General features: G+C 42.2%; 1 protein-coding gene across 1 annotated transcript in view; it reads right to left on the reverse strand.

Annotated features, from left to right (window-relative positions):
* Nucleotides 1-879: 879 nt before the first annotated feature.
* The window catches only part of NATD1 (N-acetyltransferase domain containing 1), a 52,698-nt gene continuing 33,063 nt past the window's right edge, over nt 880-20,514 (reverse strand). The window contains exons 2-3 of the mRNA XM_086940863.1: nt 17,141-17,259; nt 880-3,946 (exon numbers count right to left, since the gene is read on the reverse strand). Of these exons, the coding sequence (XP_086796989.1) occupies nt 3,830-3,946; nt 17,141-17,259 (236 nt within the window). The 3' untranslated portion in view covers nt 880-3,829. The remainder of the gene's footprint in view (nt 3,947-17,140; nt 17,260-20,514) is intronic.

Genomic DNA, 20,514 nt, shown 5'->3' on the forward strand with positions numbered 1-20,514 from the left:
AGCCAATGGACTAGGTGGATGGGTAGGAATTGTACTGCTTGGTAACAATAGGTCACCAGGCTGGTACCAGAAACATGTGAGAATGCAAGTAAGAGTAGATGACTCGTGTCCATCACGTCTCAAATTGATTAACCCCTTCCATGCTCATGACGAGCTCAGCTCGTCATGAGGCACAGTTGAGCTGTGCTGATGACGAGCTGAGCTCGTCATGAATAGTAGGATTCAAGGGATATCAGAACTCTGGGGGTAAATGCACAGCAGCCAAGGTGTTAAATAACCAAATGTGGGGTTGAAGCCCTTTGTTAGGGAAGTTTGACCTGGTACCCCATAAATCATCTACAGAATGCCATAGTTTTCCCATCTGGATTAAGATGATTTTGGGAACATTGCTGTACTTTTGATCCACCCATTTCTTTTGGACAAGGCAAAGGTTTTTCAAGAAAATCCATCCAGAATGCCAGAAATCCAAAGAGCATTCTAAAAAGGGGAGATTTTATACAATGTAGACAACTGGAGAAAAAACAATCCAGAGACTCTAAATGGGAATATTGCACTTCACCACTCATGATGGTAAAGTGATGTACAGTTCTAATATTATTTTTAATGTAATGTTCTTGCAGTAACTGGATTGAAAAGAAAAAAAATCCAAAAATCAGGAATGGTGGCAATTAAAGCTTTGTCTAAAGGCACTGGCTCTACAGATCATGCTTTTGTTTTTTGTTGCATTGTATGGGAGAAACAATGACAATCCAACTAAATCTTTCAACAAACAAAAAAAAATATCAAAACGTTCACCAGTTTCACTTATGGGTATCAGTGTACTTACCTTTTCAGTTTAAAAATGTTTAGCCTTTGAAATAAGACCATGGAGAAGTCATACTCTGTTTGATGTTTAAGGCATCTAGAAACAGTCATAATAGGCAAACCATTTGTGACATGGGTCTGGTTTCAATTGAACAAAATCACAGGCAAAGAGCTCTCAACTAGTACCACCACTACCTGTCAGGCGTCATCAAAATGCGCAACAATGTATTCGGTGAGTCAACTAAGTTTCCAAGTACCAGGCAATCTTGTTTCCTGAATAGTGTGTATGCTTATCTGAGTGAATCAAATTTAGGTACCATTGAATCACTCTTCTCAAAACAAAACAAAACAAAAAAAGCAACCTTATGACATTTTCTTTCTTAAAGTTGTTTCATAGGAACAATGTAACATCATTTGCTCTTTTCCTTTACTGATCCCTGAGAATCAACAATAATTAATCGATAACCCTTGAAAGAGGCTGGTCAGACAAAGAACTTTTGCCCACAAAGGTACAACATTGAAAGTACAGCAAGGAGAAAGTAAAGATATAAAAAGTAGGTTTAAACTAAATCAAATCAACTCAGGACAATCTCCTGTACAACATGAAGATCCAGTGAAAAAAGGGCTAAAACCAACATACAGAGTTATATGCATTGTGAGACTGGAAGCATATTGCCAACCAGAGGTTCTGCTTTGCACACCCTGGCATGACTTAGGCATGTCTCACTGTTCCAGCTTCTTGGGTTGCATTACATTTGAGGAAAGCTTTGCGAGATGTATTACTCCTCCTCTGTGACTCCAAACCCACAGTTGTTAGATCCTGAGTTCACATGTAACTGTTCTTGTCCTTCCCTCCTCAGCTTTGATTTCTGGTTCTGTCCCCCTGCTACAGACCGTCTTCAGTGCTACATTAACTCCAGGTCCCAAGTATCAGTGACCATCACAGCTGCGTTACATTGAAAGCATGACCTTCATGCCATACAGTGCTGCAAGCTCTCTACGCATTCAGTAGCAACCTCTGTACAAAGCGACCAGCTATAAGTAGAGCTGCCTCACAAAAAGATACTCTCAGCAGACCTGTAGTGGCCTTGCTCACACGGGGAGAACCTATGCAGACACAGACCAGCATCAGGTGAGTGTCTAATATGGACAACCACACTAGCAATTGATGGTTCTACCTCATCTGAGCACATTTTGCTGACAAAGACCACCTCTAAGAGGCTCTGCATACATGAGACAGTCCCTGCAAACACTGAACGCCCTATGTGGTTTCACCTCACATGAACAGTGCATGCCAAGACCAGCTCTAAGCACTTCCATTGAAAGAAGAAAATCCGTGCACAAGCATAAACTGTGCTACAGACATTTCAGGTGGGGACAGCTCAGACATATTGGCTTTGCACAGGCAACCTCTACAGTCACAAGCAATAGAGTGCAAATACATTTTTTAGGCAGCACCAGCTCCCAGCTGGTTGTTGGATTGTGAAATTGTCAAGAGAAAAGGTGACATAGCACACAGGATACTCACAGACACAAGACTTCCCTCACCTAACATGTCGGTGTTAATGGTCTTTTTGTGCGGGCAGGGCTTGTATCACCACAAAACTAAACAGAATGCGTGGGGATATAGACTGCACACAAAATAGGTTAGTCTGTTAAATGGCATTAAAGATAAATATTCCCGACATGCCAGAGTCACTGGATAAACATGATCCAGTCAATCCATATATTTCTAAACATCAATTTCACCTTTTGCTAGTCTTTACAAAAGTAAATACAGTTGCAAGTAAAATTGTTCCACTTAAGTACAGGCCAGAGAACTTATTCACCCTGCATGGGAATATCCATGAACGAACCTTTACACAAAGCCTTTTAGTTCACGTACCTAGAGTGGCAAATCTTACTGAAAGTTGCTCTCTGACACACTAAAGAGGGTTCATACTCTGCCATTAATGGCAAGGTCTTAATTTGAAGAAACAACTTTTTTGTAACCACCTTCATACAGGCACAGGAATTATGAAATTTAAAGTGAAGTTGCTTTTTTGAGCTGTGCTACTTTTAACATTCTGTGGTAGTTGGCAACGCTATTCAACTTCAACCTTGCCCCCAAATGTTGAACTTAATCATCATATTTCATTTGCAGAGTAAAAGGACACTCAGTTCAAACCAAACCCCTGCTTGGTTCCTCCAAAAAAAAGGAAGTAATATTTAGGAGAAAAAAAAGACCGTATAAACAGAGACCTTTAAACACAACCCTAATATAGAGCAAATTCATTGTCAAGGTCTTTGAAAAGATGACTACATCCGTGTAACAGCCAATCCCCCTCCACCCCCCCAAAAAAAATGTATTTTATTTTGGTGGCAATCCATTTTCTTTTGTACTCTCTTCCACAGCCACCTCTTGACTTCTACATCTTGGATACTGGACAGCTTGAAAGTCATTTGAAGTGAAACATTGTCAGTATCATGTGCTGAAATCCCATCCAATACAGAGTGCAACAATAATCACCATGAAATGTTCTTCAAGAACGGACACAGCCATTGAGGATTCCTAACAGACAGCAATCACATTGAATGGGGGGTCCAAGCATGGAAGTCTTTCGGAAAGGGTAATAATCCATAGTATAACGTGAGAGACGTGGCACATGGAAGCTGAAGTATCCGACCAAGAACAACCTCTATCCGTGTCCATGTGGCAATTACACATCATGTGTCATAGCAAGAACCAGGTGGATTAGAGAGGGTGAGGACTGTGCAATAAGAAGAAAAAACGACAAAAGAACAGCCAAACGCAGTTCATGAGTTCATGAACCGTCCCGATACTGTTCATCCCTTGGAGGTCTCTGATAAGACACAAAGTACATACCCCAGGGCTCACACAAATATGTACGTACGTTTAAAATAAAAAATAGTAGCTTCAAACGTCTTTTGTTTCCCTCTGGAGACCACAACCTTTTTTGGAACCATAATAAGAAGGAGGACCTCTTGCTGGTATTGTGATATTTGGCTCGGAAGGGTCGGAGTATCAAGGTTGTAAACGTTCCAGATACTGGGGCAGAGGGTTCTCTTTTACAAACTTTTGAATGTACCAACAGGTGAGGTGGGCCTTCAAGTCTTCTTCAACCACAAAATCCATGGCTGCCTGTGGAGCAAAGAGATGATGTTTCAATAAAAGCACAGAATATATAACTCAAACAATCCTTTCCAACTGTTTTAATGCACTTTATACCGGACATTATGTAGGAATGCAGATCTGCTGGTAAGAACTCCATTAACACCCAGACGTGTGATTTTACACATCACATACACAAATTCAATTTTAAGTTTTCAAATATATAATCATCGTTCAGTCAAGTGACTTAAAAAATGCCCCACAATACTAACAATGCATCAACACCTAAAATGTGTTTAGGTGAACGTAACAGTCAACAACAAAACACAATCAAGAAGGCAAGATAATAACGTGGATTACAAATCCTTCTCAACACATGGGGTCTCCTACCCTTACTGCATGCCCAGCATCAAGTAAGTCAGCATCCCATAACCAGAGTGTAAAATTATGTACCCAGCCATGCAGAGAAAACCACTCAATGAGGAGCGAAGATATAACACCCAATTGTTCTGCAAATCAATAGTACTCAAATACTGGAAAGCATTAAAACGTAGTTAAATGTAAATGTATAGGCATTTATATAGCGCACTACTTACCCGTAGGGTCCCAAGGCGCTTCGACCGCTGCGAAACCCTTCCTGGCTTCCCTGAGAGATGGTCCCTTAATGGGTATCTCCAGGGTGAGACCAGGCATCCCCGGCGGTCTGGTGGGGCCATTAGTGAAGATGAGGCAAGCTAATGCCCAGAGTTGCCGAGTGTGATCGCTGATCAGAGTGGGCACCGAGGCGAGAGAATTATCGAGTCCGCTGACCCTGGTCCAGAAACCTGCCGCGCCGGGAATCGAACCCTGGTCCCGGGCCGTCCTCTGCTCTCGGGTCTGCCGCCTCTAACCAGTGAGCCACACCACTTCACACTAGTTCAACAAGCAGATCTCTTAGGCTGTCAGTGCACCTATGGGATATAGGAGTGATGGGCTTGAACAAAGAGCATACATTCGCAACTCAGTTGTGCATGAGCTGGAGATCTACACCAGATTGACTTTCTACAGCTTGAAGATCATTGACCAAGATACGCTGAGATGAAGACACAGGAATCAAGATCTTCTGCTGATAAGATGGGACACCAGCCCAGGCAGAACTTAAGGACTTTAATACTCGTACTCGGCAACAGCTGCAATTTTCACACTCTGTTGGGCAATTAGACAATCAGAAGAGACGCTCAAATCTAGGTAATAGCTCATACATCTCAAGCTAGAGGCACATTCAGCAGCAATTATGCTTCCATGGATTCAGTGGAGGGAGGTATTCTTTAAAGTACCAACCTTTGGATGCATCACACAAACCGGCAGATTAGAGGAATAGTTCAGGCTGAATAAGTGAGAATCTCCTAGGTGTTAGAGCAAACTCTGGCACAGAATGGGACACTTAAAAAAGGGTCAGGGGCATGATCACAGTGAAAATATGAGCAAAATAGATGGGAAGGTACTGTTACTCCAGATATTAGAATGAAAACACCACACAAGTAGTTTATATATGTTCTAAAGGGGGATTTAAAGTCCATGACCCAATTCAGATCCAGGTGGTCCAAAGGTGTGTGCTTTTCTTCGGAATTCTGAGGAAGCTCATGTGGCTTGCTCAAAGCGTTGTGGTTGTTGGACACAGCAAGAGGTAAGGAAGCAATTGGGGACACAGTGTAGACTGTGAGCTGGGGAGATGTAGACCCAAAGTGGTGAGAAGCAAAGGGAAGCATCCTATCCAGTCAGAAAAATGATAGCTGAGAAGTGGACCAGTGGCTGAGATCAACTGGTGCATTCCAGCAATAAGTTTTCACATTCCTCAGTGCAATGCTCCAAGTGCATTTTGTATTCCCAGACGTGGGTCTTGTGCTCACCATGACACTGGAACCAATCTACACACTACTGCAGAGCTTCAAATATGAGGAAATTGCAATTGGTGTGCTTATGATTCAGACAGAACCTTGCCAGGCAGTTCAGGCTGGACTGTTTGTACTGGAGCAGAACCAAGGCTGATTTTCAAAAGGCCGATTCTTGTCGGAGATGACATGGTGGGTAAATGATGGAATGCAATGCGGCCTAGAGTGATTACCAGTGGGCGAGATTAATTCAAGCATTCCACCACCATTTCTTCATATTCCCCAGTTCAAATGTAATCTAGTTAGAGTTAACAGAAAATTCTCACTGGTGTAACTGAGCCCCAGCAAGACCCAGTAGGAGCTCCCTGTGCCAAAAGACGAGAAACAGAGGAGGATTCCAGCAAGGCACAAGATGACATGGATAAGAAGAAAGTTCAGTCCTCAAGTACATAAAGATTTCTTTGCACTATGCTGCAGTACTGCAGCGGACTGAAAACCCGACATTCTGGCCCAGGAAAATATGGGTAAAGGAGTTGGGTGATCTTATTAAGCAGGAAAGGCTGGGTGTAGCCTCATTAGAAGTACTGCATTAAAGATAAAAAAGACACTATGAAGATAAAGACTAGGCATAGATGCAAAGATATAATCTATAATTCCAGAGTGATAAAAAAAGTGCAGGTGAAGCCAAAGCAGGGTGTTATGGGGCATGCAGACCAGAAAATTCAGCTAGTAAAGACATGAGAGGCAGAAGAAATTTAAGGTACATGAAATTCGATCTATTATTCAAACCAAAAGAAGACTGGAAATACAAGAAAATGTGAGTAGGGCGGCCAACCTGAAAGTTTTGGGGGTTCCCAAACCATAGCAAGTGAAGATATGAGGGGACAGATCTTGAGCATTTTGAGCCAAGCAGGATACTCACACAGAACTGAAATAAAGACAGATAAAGGCTGCCTAATAAAGGGAAGAACGAACTGTGCCATTAATCAACTCAGATTTGATTGTTAGAGATGGTATATTAAGAGTGGCATTAACCTATAAAGAGGAGCAGAGTCCCCAGGCAGAAGGTCCTTAGGGTTTGAGGATTCCCAGATGTTATCACTGAAATAACAAAGTTCCAGGTCCCCTTTTGAGAACTGGCTGGCACAGATATGCAGTTCTCTGCCTGGCCATTGACACAAGTTAGTAGGAAAGACAAACTTCTATATGCTTCTTGGACCACGGCAACTCTCTTCCTTTTTCCATTCAGGCATGCCGATACGCTGTGCATATTATTATACAACTTCTTGACATAATTCAGCCCAGGACACTCTAACCCATTCGAATATAATGGACTAGGCCTACAATTGAATTATTGGGGACTCCAGCCATACCGGAGGTGTACTTTACTCATATGTGTATCACATTAGTATAAAGCTTCACCACAGGACATCATTATCTTTAAAACAAAAAGCCCCAGGCCTGCACAGCATACAGGAGTCATAACACCTCTTGGCTGTCCTAATCTCCTATTTGTATATCCTATTGAAGTTACAATATAGACGACAACTTTAATTGTTTCATTAAATGTAAGAAATGTACTTCACTGATTTTGCATGAAAAATGACCTACTGCTTTTTCTATGTCTTTTTAAACATGCCTAGCATCCAACCAGAAAGATACCTTACAAAGGCAAGGTGAGCTGTTACAGGGATCTACTGCGTTGGTCAGCATCCCATTGGGTCTAGTCATTCCCACTAATGGCTGATCTTGTTGCAGCTACTGGAGATTATCTGGTCATTGAATACGGGACACCTTCTCTAGATGAGATTGCATATCATTTTAGGGTTTTTTTTTCTGCCATTTACCTTTTGTTTTTAAAGTGGCGCATTTCCTACACATCCATTAACTGAATGCTCTTGCTTTTAATTATTTGTACCTGGCTGGTGGGGAACCCTCAATTCACTACGAGTCGTACTATTGTTCCATTGTCCTATGCATTATATACACTGCTGCACAATACTCCTGTTTTCACTCACTGTGTGATTGCAGGTGTTAGGTCTGAGGCAAATCTGCCTAACGAACTTTCCTGCTTTTGAGTAAGCAGCAGAGCAGGTCCCAAAGTCCTAGTAGTATAATTACTTTGCTACTATTCCGCTTCCAGTCTGATGTAGTTTGTGCTTCTGAGTGTGCTCAGATGGCAAATGTGGTGAAATAATTTTGTAAATGTCAACTAAAAGCTTAGTGCTCTGTGGTCTACACGTGCTGAGTGCAGCTGTATGAGGTTCTTGTTATCAGAGGGGTTGTGGCATAGGCGGTTTAGGCTAGAGTTCTGATTGGCTACTAGGGCTACAGTTTCCTATTGCACTTGGGGAGAAGGGCTTTGACTGTGATTGGCTGTTAGGGCTAGGGCTCTGATTGGTTAATAGGGCCAGGTCTCCAATTGGCTCTAGGGTTTAAGGCTAGAGTTCCATTGGCCAATAGACCAAAGAGGACAAGGGCAGGTGCCTGTTTGGGCCTGTTCGGGTTGGGCCCAAGTCCAGAGATGCACACCAAAGGATACCCGAGAGTTCGCTAATCTTGAGAAAACCAAATAAGTTTCCAGTCCTGGCACACAACAATATCAAGATTTATTGCACTATACAAAGCAGCGCCACCCTAAAAACAGGGGTTTCAGTCCAATAAGATTTCAACTTGAAGGCAACAAAGCATGATAAAGAGCAATGTTCTTGCAGAACTAGAGATCCATAGAGCACACAATGAAAAACCCAAGACGTCACCCACTTAGAAGCAAACATGATGAGCATATATCTTTGCCCCGACAAACAACATAATCCTCGACTTCTACATAGTTGGTGACTGAAATTGACACTCAAATAACTGGAATACATTCTATTTTCACAACTTGTCTCATCGCTTGTTATTCAATACAAACCCTACATCAACACATTGCAAGGAGAACAGCTAGATCTCATACTTTCATCGAACTATATTCCTTACCAGATCCATTATGAACCCATCAACATTTAATCATTACTAAATACACTTACAAGTTAACATTACCATTGACTTCGTCCCACAACATCATTATGCCATTCGATCAGTGCTCTGAAACAAACTGTTAATACATATTATACACTGCACATTCTCCCCTCACAACCTTGGTTAGCGAAATGTTTTTGAAATCTCAAAGATAAGTTATACAACTTCTACTGAGTGGGAACAAGGTCACCTCAAACAAAAGGGGACTAAACAAACCATTCTTCACACAATCTGATGCCGTGACAACTCAACATCTTTATACTTTTAAAACGTTATCTCTCTTCAACTTCACCTTCAATGACTTGCATGCACTGTTAACAACCTCCTTTCTCCTCTATGCTCACTCATCAATGACCCATCCTCATCTGCTTATGACTTTGCCACATATCTCTTGAAAATCACAACTAAAAGAGAGGCTCATACCTATGTTACATATGACTCCTCGCCAATCTAACATCTCTGACCTATTCAATTACACACACACTTTGTCACTAGATCCCAAATCAAACTCATTCTAACAGCCTTAACCACAAATCCATCCTGTGCACTATCCAACTCATTGTCCTCACACCATCAAACTGCTTCAACTCCCCTCCAGTGTTTACCTGATTTTTCAGCTACTCTCTCACATTAAGAACAAATTTAACATATTTCCTTATAAAAAATGTTTTTAATTCTACAGCTGTCTCCTCACCACTTAAGACCCAGTTTCTCAACTCCCCTGTTCCTTCAAGATACTGGAAAGAATGGTTTTCAATTGACTCATTTTCCATACCTCTAACAATGTACTTTACCCCTTCAATCGGGTTTTCTTATTACCCACTTCAAAGAAATAACTTGTGTATCCAAATCTAAGATCACTGTTCATCATATGCTTTCTTCCATCTTCACCACCTTTGAAGCTCTGAACATCCTAATCCACCCTCTGTTCCATACTCCCTTGGGATCGCACCACCTGCACTCATCTGGTTCACCTTAAACCTCTCCAGTCACTCTAGACTCAATAACAAACACTCCCCCTTTCAGTAGGCATTCCACAACCCTTTGTCCTTGATTTCTCCTTTCTTCACTCTACAAAACCTAGATATTTTCTCATTTGGATTCTCATCTCAAGGTTTTGCTAACCATACTAAAACATTTCCCTCCTTTCGCACATTTACACCCCATCTCCTGTTACCCATCTCACGCTACTTCCTGCCATCAGATAATGGATGGCACTAGGTCATTCATCTAACTCCTAAAACTGTGGTCCTATGCTTTACCTTCTCATCAGTGCACAACTCACTCACCAAAACTCTCCACTTTCCATTAGACTACCTAATTTCACCTTATTGACCAGAAGTCTTGAGGTTCTCTTTAGCTCATTCGCAAAAGCTTTCATGAGTAACACAGCTACGCAGCACATTTTGTATTATTTAAGATTTGGAAGATACACTCACACACATCAGTTAATACATCCTAAACGTTAGGCAACTCATTCGTATTCAGAATGGACTACTGTGATAGTCACTTAGAAGGGTATCCCTATTACCCCTTCATGCCACAATTAAAGCGCTTAACTATGCTACAAGTCAAACCCAAGAATAAGGCTGGGTTCATGCTAAAAACTTTTATATACAAAGAAGTCAATGGTCTAAATCTAGCTACCTGTTTTGCATTATCATGAACCACACATTTGAATCTTAAGATCCATTTATCAAACTTTTAGTCATACCCAAGCCATCCTTCGCCACCTCCAATTCTCAGTCCTACTTCAAGAATCCCTGCACTTAACTCCCTACCACGAGACATCTGTGCAATGCGCTATCTTTAAGCACTTGGAACATCACCGAAAGGACATGTAACAACTCAAAAGAAAAGAGTGGTTTATGCCCAGTCAGCTATAAACGTGTTGCATGAATTTATGTTCTATTAACTAATGAAATGATATGGCATTAGATATGCGTTTGCCTTAGCCAAACATATTTGCACAACTGACATACTTAATCTATGCCTTATGTTAATTCCCTAAACTATGCTATTCTACACCCTCAATTTATATTTCATCATTGCTGCTACTTAAAACATTGCTGATTGAAAAGAAACGTTACCCCTGCTAAATAAATAAACAAAATACATTCTCCATCTTTTCTCCCAGAGCCTGAAATCACCTCCCTAACATTAAATCTCTGCCACCACCCACCATCATCTACTTTATAAAAGAACCAAAGGTTTAGGAGTTTCTACAATACCTCCCAACTTTTAGTTCTCAGAGTCTACAATACCTTAGCAGCTACCCTCTTTCATATTCACTGGTGTAATTTTGCCTACCTGCGAAAACCAAACGACAGGCTTTCCTCTTTGCCCCATTCTCAACATCAGACAGCTTTGCTTTAGCTCAAAGTCCTAATTTTTAGAATTATTTTAATAAACCATCTGTTATTTCTATGTAATCTATAAAAACTGGGATCTCTCATCTGTTGTACTTCCCGCCTAGTTCACGGTTTACTCTGATGGGATAACTCAGTGCTTTTAATATTACTACCAACTGAGATTAAAAATAAAGTACAGATTACTGAAGCAAAGTTACACTGGTACAATTAGATTAAGAAATGTATTTATTAACTCAATGAATTAGCACTTGCGCTGAAGACTGGAAGCATTGATACAAGGACTCGTAGCTCTGTGTTTTGTGCTGGTGGCCACACCCATGGGACAGCCATCAATTTACACTCCTGTTCATGGGAGTCTTCAAAGCCCCACTCATTTGCTATGAGTACAGGGTGCCATCAGAGACCTTAGTTTTCAGCCTTAATGGCCCTAAAGTGGAAATCATAGGCCCATGGCTTGAGCTAACTTGCATCTTATCTAATGTGGAGGCTCCAACTAAAGTTGTAGGCAGATGTTCGGTTCTAGAGATGAGGCTTTACCTTCATCTCATTACCCTTATCTTACATAATCTATAATAGTCAATTAGAACAATGCACATTATTTCTTACTTTATTTCTAGGGACTTTAAAGCTTTTCAAAATACAGGGCTTTTTTAGATGTTGCCTTTATTCAGCAGAGGTACACTATTTGGAGTCTCCAATCCCCTAAGAGGAGTCTTACCCATACAAGGTTTATTCCACGTTGCACTTGGAGGAAACATATTCTTCACCATGTCGGAGAAAAAGGGGAACTGACTTCCATAGGAGCTGCGATGTCCCCATGTCTGCATCTGCTAAAACACATTTTTTTAAGCTTGTTCTTTTCTGTTCTGCAAACTAATTTTTCAAACAGTTGTTGGCAAACATGCAGTGGTCCCCTCTAGTGCGTGCTTATGATCCTTTCCTGACCCCTCAAAAGACAATTTACTTGGTCTATCCAAGACGTCTTCAAAGCTTTTACCTGAACCAGCGAGATTGGCAACCTTGCCGTGAGCAGAACCTGTGGTACTTATTGAGAGGGTCGGGGCTATTGATCGGGGGATATTGATTCCTTCTGTTGGCACACTCCCCATCTGAGGGCCAATAAGTTGTTTTAACCTGCACCCATATTTGGCTCATTAAAATTGTAGTATTTTAACGTTGTGCGCGGTGACTACGACCGTGTTATTACTTCACTTTGTTTATTTTAAGTACTATGTGGTGATTATGACCACTCACTCCCTACCTGTCGTTCCTCCTGTGCTGGTCCCCGTTCCACCACGGCTTGTGCCGGTTGTGCTGAGGGACAGGAAGCACCGGCGCACCAGCAGCGTCACCAGAGCAGCCCCACCCCTTCCCTACTAAATTCACTACCTAGCGCGGACGCGGGCAGCGGCTCGCCGAAGGCAAGCCCGTCTGCGCCCGTCCGCCGCCCAAACCCCTGGTAAGTTTAATAACTTGCGAGACTCCCTAGCGGCCTGTTGTACATTCATCATGATTTGCTACAACCGGCAGGAACTGCTCGCCTTAAACTTGCACAATCCATCAGAATCCTGGGCAGTCTGTTCTACCACCATCCCTTTTAGGAATGAATTGACTAGGGCAGCTGTTTCCTCTTCTTTCACTGGGGGTTCTGAGGAACTTGTGCCTGAAAACCCTTCTGAACTGAGCAATATCAGTCCGAATACGGATACAAAATTATTTACAGCCCTCTACCTTAACACTAGATCTATCCCTAAACACGCCCTAGAGCTTTGGTGCTTATTGGATAATCAGAAACCTGACATTTGTTTCTTTATGGAAACGTGGCTCAATAGTCAGGCCTCTTCTGACATTGCCACGGCATTCCCTAGTGAATACCATCTGATTAGGCAAGATAGAGCAGGTAAACGTGGGGGAGGCATTGTAGTAGCTGCAAAGGCCCCCTTAGAGATTACCTGGCTTGACTCGCTTTCTAACGACACGCTCGAAATTCTGATAATTAATATAAAATACAACACTGTGTCGTTAGGTAGAGCTGCCCTGGTATATAGACCCCCGGGAGGAAAATCTGAATTCGTTAACAATCTGTTAGATATTTTAGCCTCTCATGTGTTAGCCACAGATAATTTTAATCTTACTAGGTGACTTTAACCATCATACAGAGCTACTATATGACACCGACTCTTGTCATTTATTTTCAACCATGGAAACCCTGGGACTAACCCAACGGGTACAAGGCCCCACCCACCAAGCAGGTCACTCATTGGATCTAATATTTTCCAATATAACTGATTTAAATTGTGAGACCCCTTTGCAGATGATTTGGACTGATCATTTTTTAATAAATTCTAATTTTCCTAAACCTTCCAGGTCATGGACCGCTACTCATAAAGAATCCATTTCTATTCGACCTTGGCATAAACTGACTCCCGAGGCCTTTCTGAGGCACTTTAAGCCTCTGGACAATAGTCCCAATAACATTGAAACTATGGCCATTCAATTAGAATCGTCTATTCGTAATACTTTTGATGTAGGCATCCCGGAAACGAAAGTCATTTTAAAAAGAATCGCCTCACCTTGGTTCACTGAAATTTTGAAAAGTGAGAAAATGGTCTGCAGATCGGCGGAAAGGCTATGGCGGAAGTTTAGAACGCCGGAAAATCGCAAGAACAATAAACTAACCCATTTCAATTATATAAAACATATAAAAGCAGCCAAATCACTGTACATCACGCAATGAATAAATAAGGCCTCCCAATCCAGCAAAGAATTATATAAAATACTTAGGGAATTCACCACCCCACAGGTGGAGCAATCAGCATTTGCTCCCACCTTGGAGTGGGTAAACTCATTGTCGTCTTATTTTTATAGTAAAATTCAACTAATCTATTCTTCGTTCCCTCCCCCCCATTTAAAAGTGGCCTTAAGTGAGGCGGCTTGTCCCAGTCTTGAGCCCTCCCTCGAAACCACTGACTCTTCTTTCATGACAGAATTTGAACCCACTTCCCCAGCAGAAGTGCTATTGGCACTTAAAAAAATTAAATCAGGATCTCCCACAGATTCTCTGATTCCACGTAAGTGCAGCGAGCTATTTCCGTTGTTAGCAGATAGTTTGACCAGTATCTTCAATACTTCCTTTGATAGTGCTACCTTTCCTAGCAGCTGGAAACTTGCTCAGGTTAGGCCGATCCTTAAAAAGCCCAACAGCGACCCTTCCATCATGTCCAATTACAGACCAATATCTCTACTGCCTTACTTTGGGAAGGTTCTTGAATACTTAGTCAACAAACGTGTCTCTTCTTACATCGAAACACATGCACTTCGACCCATCGCAGTCAGGTTTCCGTGCCACTCACGGCACTGAAACCGCAGTGATCGAAATAGTGGACAACATCCGACTCTCCTTGGACAGAGGCGAGTCAGCCATTCTGGTCCTATTGGATCTTTCTGCTGCTTTTGACACCATCTCCCACAGCATTTTGAAACATCGGTTGTGGGATATTGGTGTCAGAGGCAATGCCTTGGCCTGGTTCGTGGACTATCTCAAGGACCGTCACTCCTACGTTAAGATGAACTCCCATGCATCAGTTAACACCCCTGTTTCTGTCGGGGTCCCACAGGGATCGATCCTCAGTCCCTTATTATTTAATCTTTATCTCTCTCCTTTAGCCCACATCATAAAATCCTACGGCTTCACTACAGTGTCTTACGCAGACGATACGCAGGTGCTTATCACCTGCAGATCCAATCTCCTGGAAACCTGCACCAGATTTAAACACTGCATGGTTCACATCAAGAATTGGATGAGTGAAAACAGACTCCAACTCAACTGCAGTAAGACCGAAATTTTGCTATTCGGCAAGGCCAAGACCATCTGGTTTCAGGATTGGTGGCCTCTTGATCTAGGGCCTTGCCCTGAACCGAAAGAAGCCGTTCGAGATTTAGGCATCACGCTTGACGATGCTCTCTCTATGAAAGCTCACGTCAATCAAGTATCCGGAACTTGTTTCAGAATACTACGGCAATTGCGAAAGATCTTTAAATGGCTTCCACTCGAAACTAGAAAGCCTCTGGTTCAGGGACTGATAATCAGCAGGCTTGGTTATGGAAATGCGATGTTTGCTTCCATAAATGAGAGTCTGCTGACCAAGTTACAAACCATCCAAAATACGGCTGCAAGATTAGTGTTGGGTCTGCCTCCTAGATCTGCTTCCAAACCCATCCTTAAAAAGCTGCATTGGCTACCTGTGCGCCAAAGATGCCATTTTAAAATCCTGAGTCTAACCCATAAACTCCTGCATGGCATCGGCCCCTCCTATTTAACAAAAAAACTAATCCGGTATATTCCCGCCAGAGTCCCGCTCTAGCTCGAAGTTCTTGCTGTCCCAGCCTAGAGTCCGGACGTCCAGGAATGGATGTCGGTCTTTTTCATATGTGGCCCCTCAACTTTGGAATAAATTACCTATTCATCTCCTGTCCCTCTCCAACCATCTGGAGTTCCGCAGAGGTTTGAAAACGTGGCTCTTTCCCTAATAGACTCCCTGTGACGTGTCTCTGCTATGGTAGGTTGATGCCTTTCTTCTGCAAAGCGCCTTGAGACCTCTGTTGGTGATAAGTGCGCTATATAAAAGCATTTGACATTGACATTGACATTGAATGGCTTACCTGGGCTCCTACCTCACCATTTCTGTAGATGAACATGTCTTTACCTGGGGTATGTAGATGTGGGGATGGAATTCCTTGAGAATCCTCTTGAAGTTCAGGGAGCCAACCAAGAGGTGGAGTACCTGAGAAGATGTACTGTGCACTGATCACTACAACAGTGATTAGTGGACTCTGCCACTTTGCGGAGTGAGTAGGTTACCTGCTGCCTTGATACCCATATTAGACATAGAACTACTGCCAGCATTTGGGGTAGGGCACATAGCCAACGCAAACCTTAAAATAGGAAGGCAATATTTATTTAAATCATGGAATCAGTCAGTCGTTATAGGCTCTACGGCAAGACACATTTTTCAGGAGCAGAGTGATTATTTCTATTGCAGCAGCACCCAACCATGACAAAAGAGCTTGTGCCAGAACATTATTGGAAGTGAGCTTTAAGTAAGAGAGCTTAGTATATTATTTATTGGGTAACTACAAGCCAAATTATACAGGTTTGGTCCTTTACACGTTAACAGTTTTTAACACAATAAAGCAGCAGGTCAAGAATTTCCTGTAGAAACAGTCACTAACATTAACAAAGAGATATATGCCAGACAATGCACACCTCAATGGGGTGTTCAAAGATAGATGATGTGGCATTCTTCATTATATGGATCATCATACGACGTACTCAGGTTCATGAGGAATGACAATATGCATCCTTCCAAGGTGGTTACCGATAAGCAACCAAGACCATTACCCAGCTCTCTACATGGTGCAGTCATTTGTCACCTGGGGGCTCAGCTAAAGCTAATCACTTTTGCTAACCACTATCTTCAAGCATGTCTATTAATTATACCTGCACCCATCTATCTGCATGTTTGGTTTAAACATGATTTCAAACTTGTGCTGAAGAAATCCTAAGTATCAAAATGGTCAGTTTATTGTCTGACAGCGTGAATAGGTTTACACATAGATGGGGTAAGATTTCCTTTGATATATTCTAGTCCTATCATTGCAATAATTTCAAGAAAACCTTAGAAAAGTTAATCTTAGAAAATTAACACTTCAGCAGAAATACTCCTTACATTGAAGAAATAATACTGAAACAGCAGCTACCTTGATGACCGCATGCAGGAAAGTAACAGGATATTCTGTATGCATATAAGGGTGTGAAAACCACAGAGAAAAGTTTGAGCCTTTAGAAAAAGAACTGGGATGGATGCTGGTCGATCTAAGGGATTTTCTTTCTATTTTCAGCCTGAGGGTAGAAAAGGAAGCTAAACCAGGATGCAGGAAACTCTTTCCCTTGCTTTTACCTTAGCCAGGTGCTTGGCGATGCCTCTGCCTCTGAAGGCATCAGGAACTTCAGTGTGCTGCAAGTCCACTGTCCGTTTTCCAACATATTCATACAGCAAAACTGCCCGGTCATGGCATCCTGGTAATATATATAAAAACCAAGGCAAACAGTTAAAGGGAGCAAGATGCTCATCAAAAGGAAGAGAGGAGTCATACTACTCAGTATATTTTTGTCCTTCTCAGAGCTCCTAATCTAAACATTTAGGGCAAAACGAATGGAAAGAGGAGGCTCTTATATTGGGGTTAATTAGACACTTCTTGTACTCATGCAGTACTACAGCTAAGAATATCAGCATATGTGCTTCTCCACAAATAGAGAGTTGAGAACAAAATGATATATGGGAGACAATGGGCATAATAGTATCTAATAAGTTTGAGATTGTTGGAATTAGGATATAGCAAGAGTGTGTCATATACACACTTTTAACCAATACAACTCGGTTGTATAGTCATCTCTTACCTTTATCCAAAACTGCAAAAAAGGTTTTAACCAAAAAGTAACATACCATCACTAAACTCGTATTCACACTGATTAATAGTACTGGCAAATAAAAAGGCACAGAAAAGTTACCTTCCCTGGTTTCAAAGTAAGAAACAATAAAAATAACAACTCGCACAACTTTTTCGACACACAAGACGTTTACTTGTACTCGCAGTTTCTGTTATGGTCCTCCATTACTTGCCCACATGGGTTCAAGATCATGTTTGGAATGCCCAGGCAAGGTCTGGGGTCTCTATGTTCTCTAGCAATCAGAGTGGCGCTTTCATCCTTTCCCAGTGGTTTGTATTAAGAACCATAATTTCTCTGCTCATATTGTTATACAAAAGAATACTTCTTAGAAGACTGAAATCAGTTCTTTGGGTACACATCTAAGAAAAGTTGCCATCTTGGCTACATTGGTCTGCATCTGACTTTTATGCACAAATGTACTGCAATGTTCTGCTTGCATACAGTTCCAATGTAAAGGTGGGTGCATGCAATTACATTTTGCCTGGTCAGGAATATGGTCTGTCGGTGTATTTGGTTCACATTTTCCATGCTAGGACTTTGTTCACAGCAACTGGAGGTTTCTCACACAAACATGGTTATTCGGAGGCAACAGATGGGAATATTGTACATGAAGTCTGGTTATATTGTTTAAGTTGTAAGTTTGGTTATGGGTTTTCATTTTGACATTCCATTATATCAGCATTGTATGCAAGCAAACATTATGTGTGGGCTATGTGAAGTAATACGGTTATTCTCCTAATATGAAAGATGGAAAGGATGTAACACACTATTACTATGACGGTATCTTAAACATGTCAAAAATAATAAGTGAAAGGTGTAATATGCTATCTATTGCCATTGTGGAGTGTGGGGAAGGGGTAAACGTAACATGAAGTGAAGCCTCAAGTGGGTTATGTAGTCCCATTCCCCAATCAAAAAATGGCAATAAACAGCATATTCTCCGCATATACAGTTAATGAAATTCTGTCTTTTTAGGTTGAGTCTGTTGTGAGGCATACTGTGGCTTACCAAGAACATAGAGGAGCTTGGAGCATTTCCAAGGCTTACCATTGGTTAGTTTCTCCTGTCACTTTGCATGCTTATTTGTGTCCCTGTTTGCCAATTTTGTGTTTGTCCCACCCATGGAACATTGCCGCGTTACTAAGCCTGGGCGGTGAACTCCGCTCCACTTGCGGAGTTTCCGAAACTTAGCGTTACGCGGAGCTCACAGAGTTCAGGAAAACTCCGCTTAGCGTAGCAGAGTTTTTTTCCTCGCTTGCGATCCTCAACGTCAAGTTGGCGACGACGAGCGAGGAAAATCAACTTCCCGGTGAGATTTTTCCTCGTTGGCGATAGTCAACATCAAGTTGGCGAGAGTGGAAAATAAGCATCCCAGCGAGATTTCTCAATGCGGGGTGGTCAGGTTTGTCATTGCGAGTGTTCGTGTAAGCTCGCGACCACTCGCGATAAGAATCTGCTTGTTTGCGTTGAGAAAGCTGCCGTTTGAGTAAAAATCTACTTGAGCTGCAGAAAAGAGAAAGAAGGGACCGCTTGCGCTGTACAAGGTGCCGTTAGCAATGATTGCACAGTGCGGACAAACATCCCCACTGTGCAATTACCGCAAACAGCATTTTTCTATGGAACTCTGCCGCTTGCGTAGCGCGGCAGAGTTTTTTTTGCCACTTCACGGAGTTGCGCGTAACTCCGCCCAGGGTTACTCATTACCGTCTCTTTGCCTGGTATCTCTGCTTCGATGTCTTGCTTTTCAAGCACTAGTTTTATTCATTTGTGTTCGGCACTCCATGAGAGTGCACGTGTTTTTGAGCCGGAACCTCATGTACCTCTTGCCCCTTGACTCGTGTTTCTCTCTATAGTCCAAGAGCTTCTTTCTGCTCCCTCTCTGTAGTGGTTGCCTGCATGCTTCTCTCCATCATCTCCCTGCCCCATCTGTGTTGCTTCCCCCACCTGCACTCTCCTTCTCTCCCAGTTTCGTTCCCCCCACCTGTGCCCTCTATGTTGCTTTCCTCAAACCTGGGTTTGCTCCCCATTCCTCTTGCCCTCCAGTGTTGCTTTTGCTGCCCTTCTGCCCTCCGCGGGTTGCTTGAACCTCCCTCTCACCCACCTCAGTGTTGTCTACATCTCCTTCCCGCCCTCCCCTTGTTGATTCTACGTTCCACTGTCCTCTCGTGCATGTCTGGTGCACATAACCAGCGGGCAAAAAACCATTGTCAAAGCCAATAGGTCACAAAGGTGAGACCAATTGGCTTTGCCAATGCTTGTTTCAAGTGTGGCAGTTATAGGTAAAGGTGTATTACCATGTGCAGAGCACATGTGGTTAAATGCATGCAATCTGACAATCAAAATAACCAGAGCGGATTACAGACCTGGTTTCTTCTGTCCTATGAATGTAGTATGTAATCTGTTAGAAGAGAAACATTGTTTTCTGTTGTCAGTTAAGCTGCACTGTGCTAATAACATGGGATTTGGCCTTTGCACTGCAGTAATACTTTGGTGAAAATGTGTTTACTAGTTTCAACTATTGTTATGCCAGGTGCTCAAACATGCACCGACAACCATAACGGTTTTCGAGTGGAAATACAATTGTACAGAGTTTGCATGAGTACAGTGCATTTTCAAGTTATTCTAGGTGATCGTTCCGTCTTCAAATAATAGGTTGTGCTACACAGGTTGCTACCATAAGTTAGTGGGACAGTGTTGAAAGGAGCCCTCTCTAGCTATCCCCCAGGTCTATTCCGTAATGTTTATCCAAGGACCCCATATTATTAGGAACTTCTTTGGGCACCCTCTGGCCTTTTATGTGACTTTTTCAGCCCATGTAGAAGC

This window comes from Lissotriton vulgaris, chromosome 10 (genome assembly GCF_964263255.1).
Source record: "Lissotriton vulgaris chromosome 10, aLisVul1.2, whole genome shotgun sequence".
NCBI lineage: Eukaryota > Metazoa > Chordata > Amphibia > Caudata > Salamandridae > Lissotriton > Lissotriton vulgaris.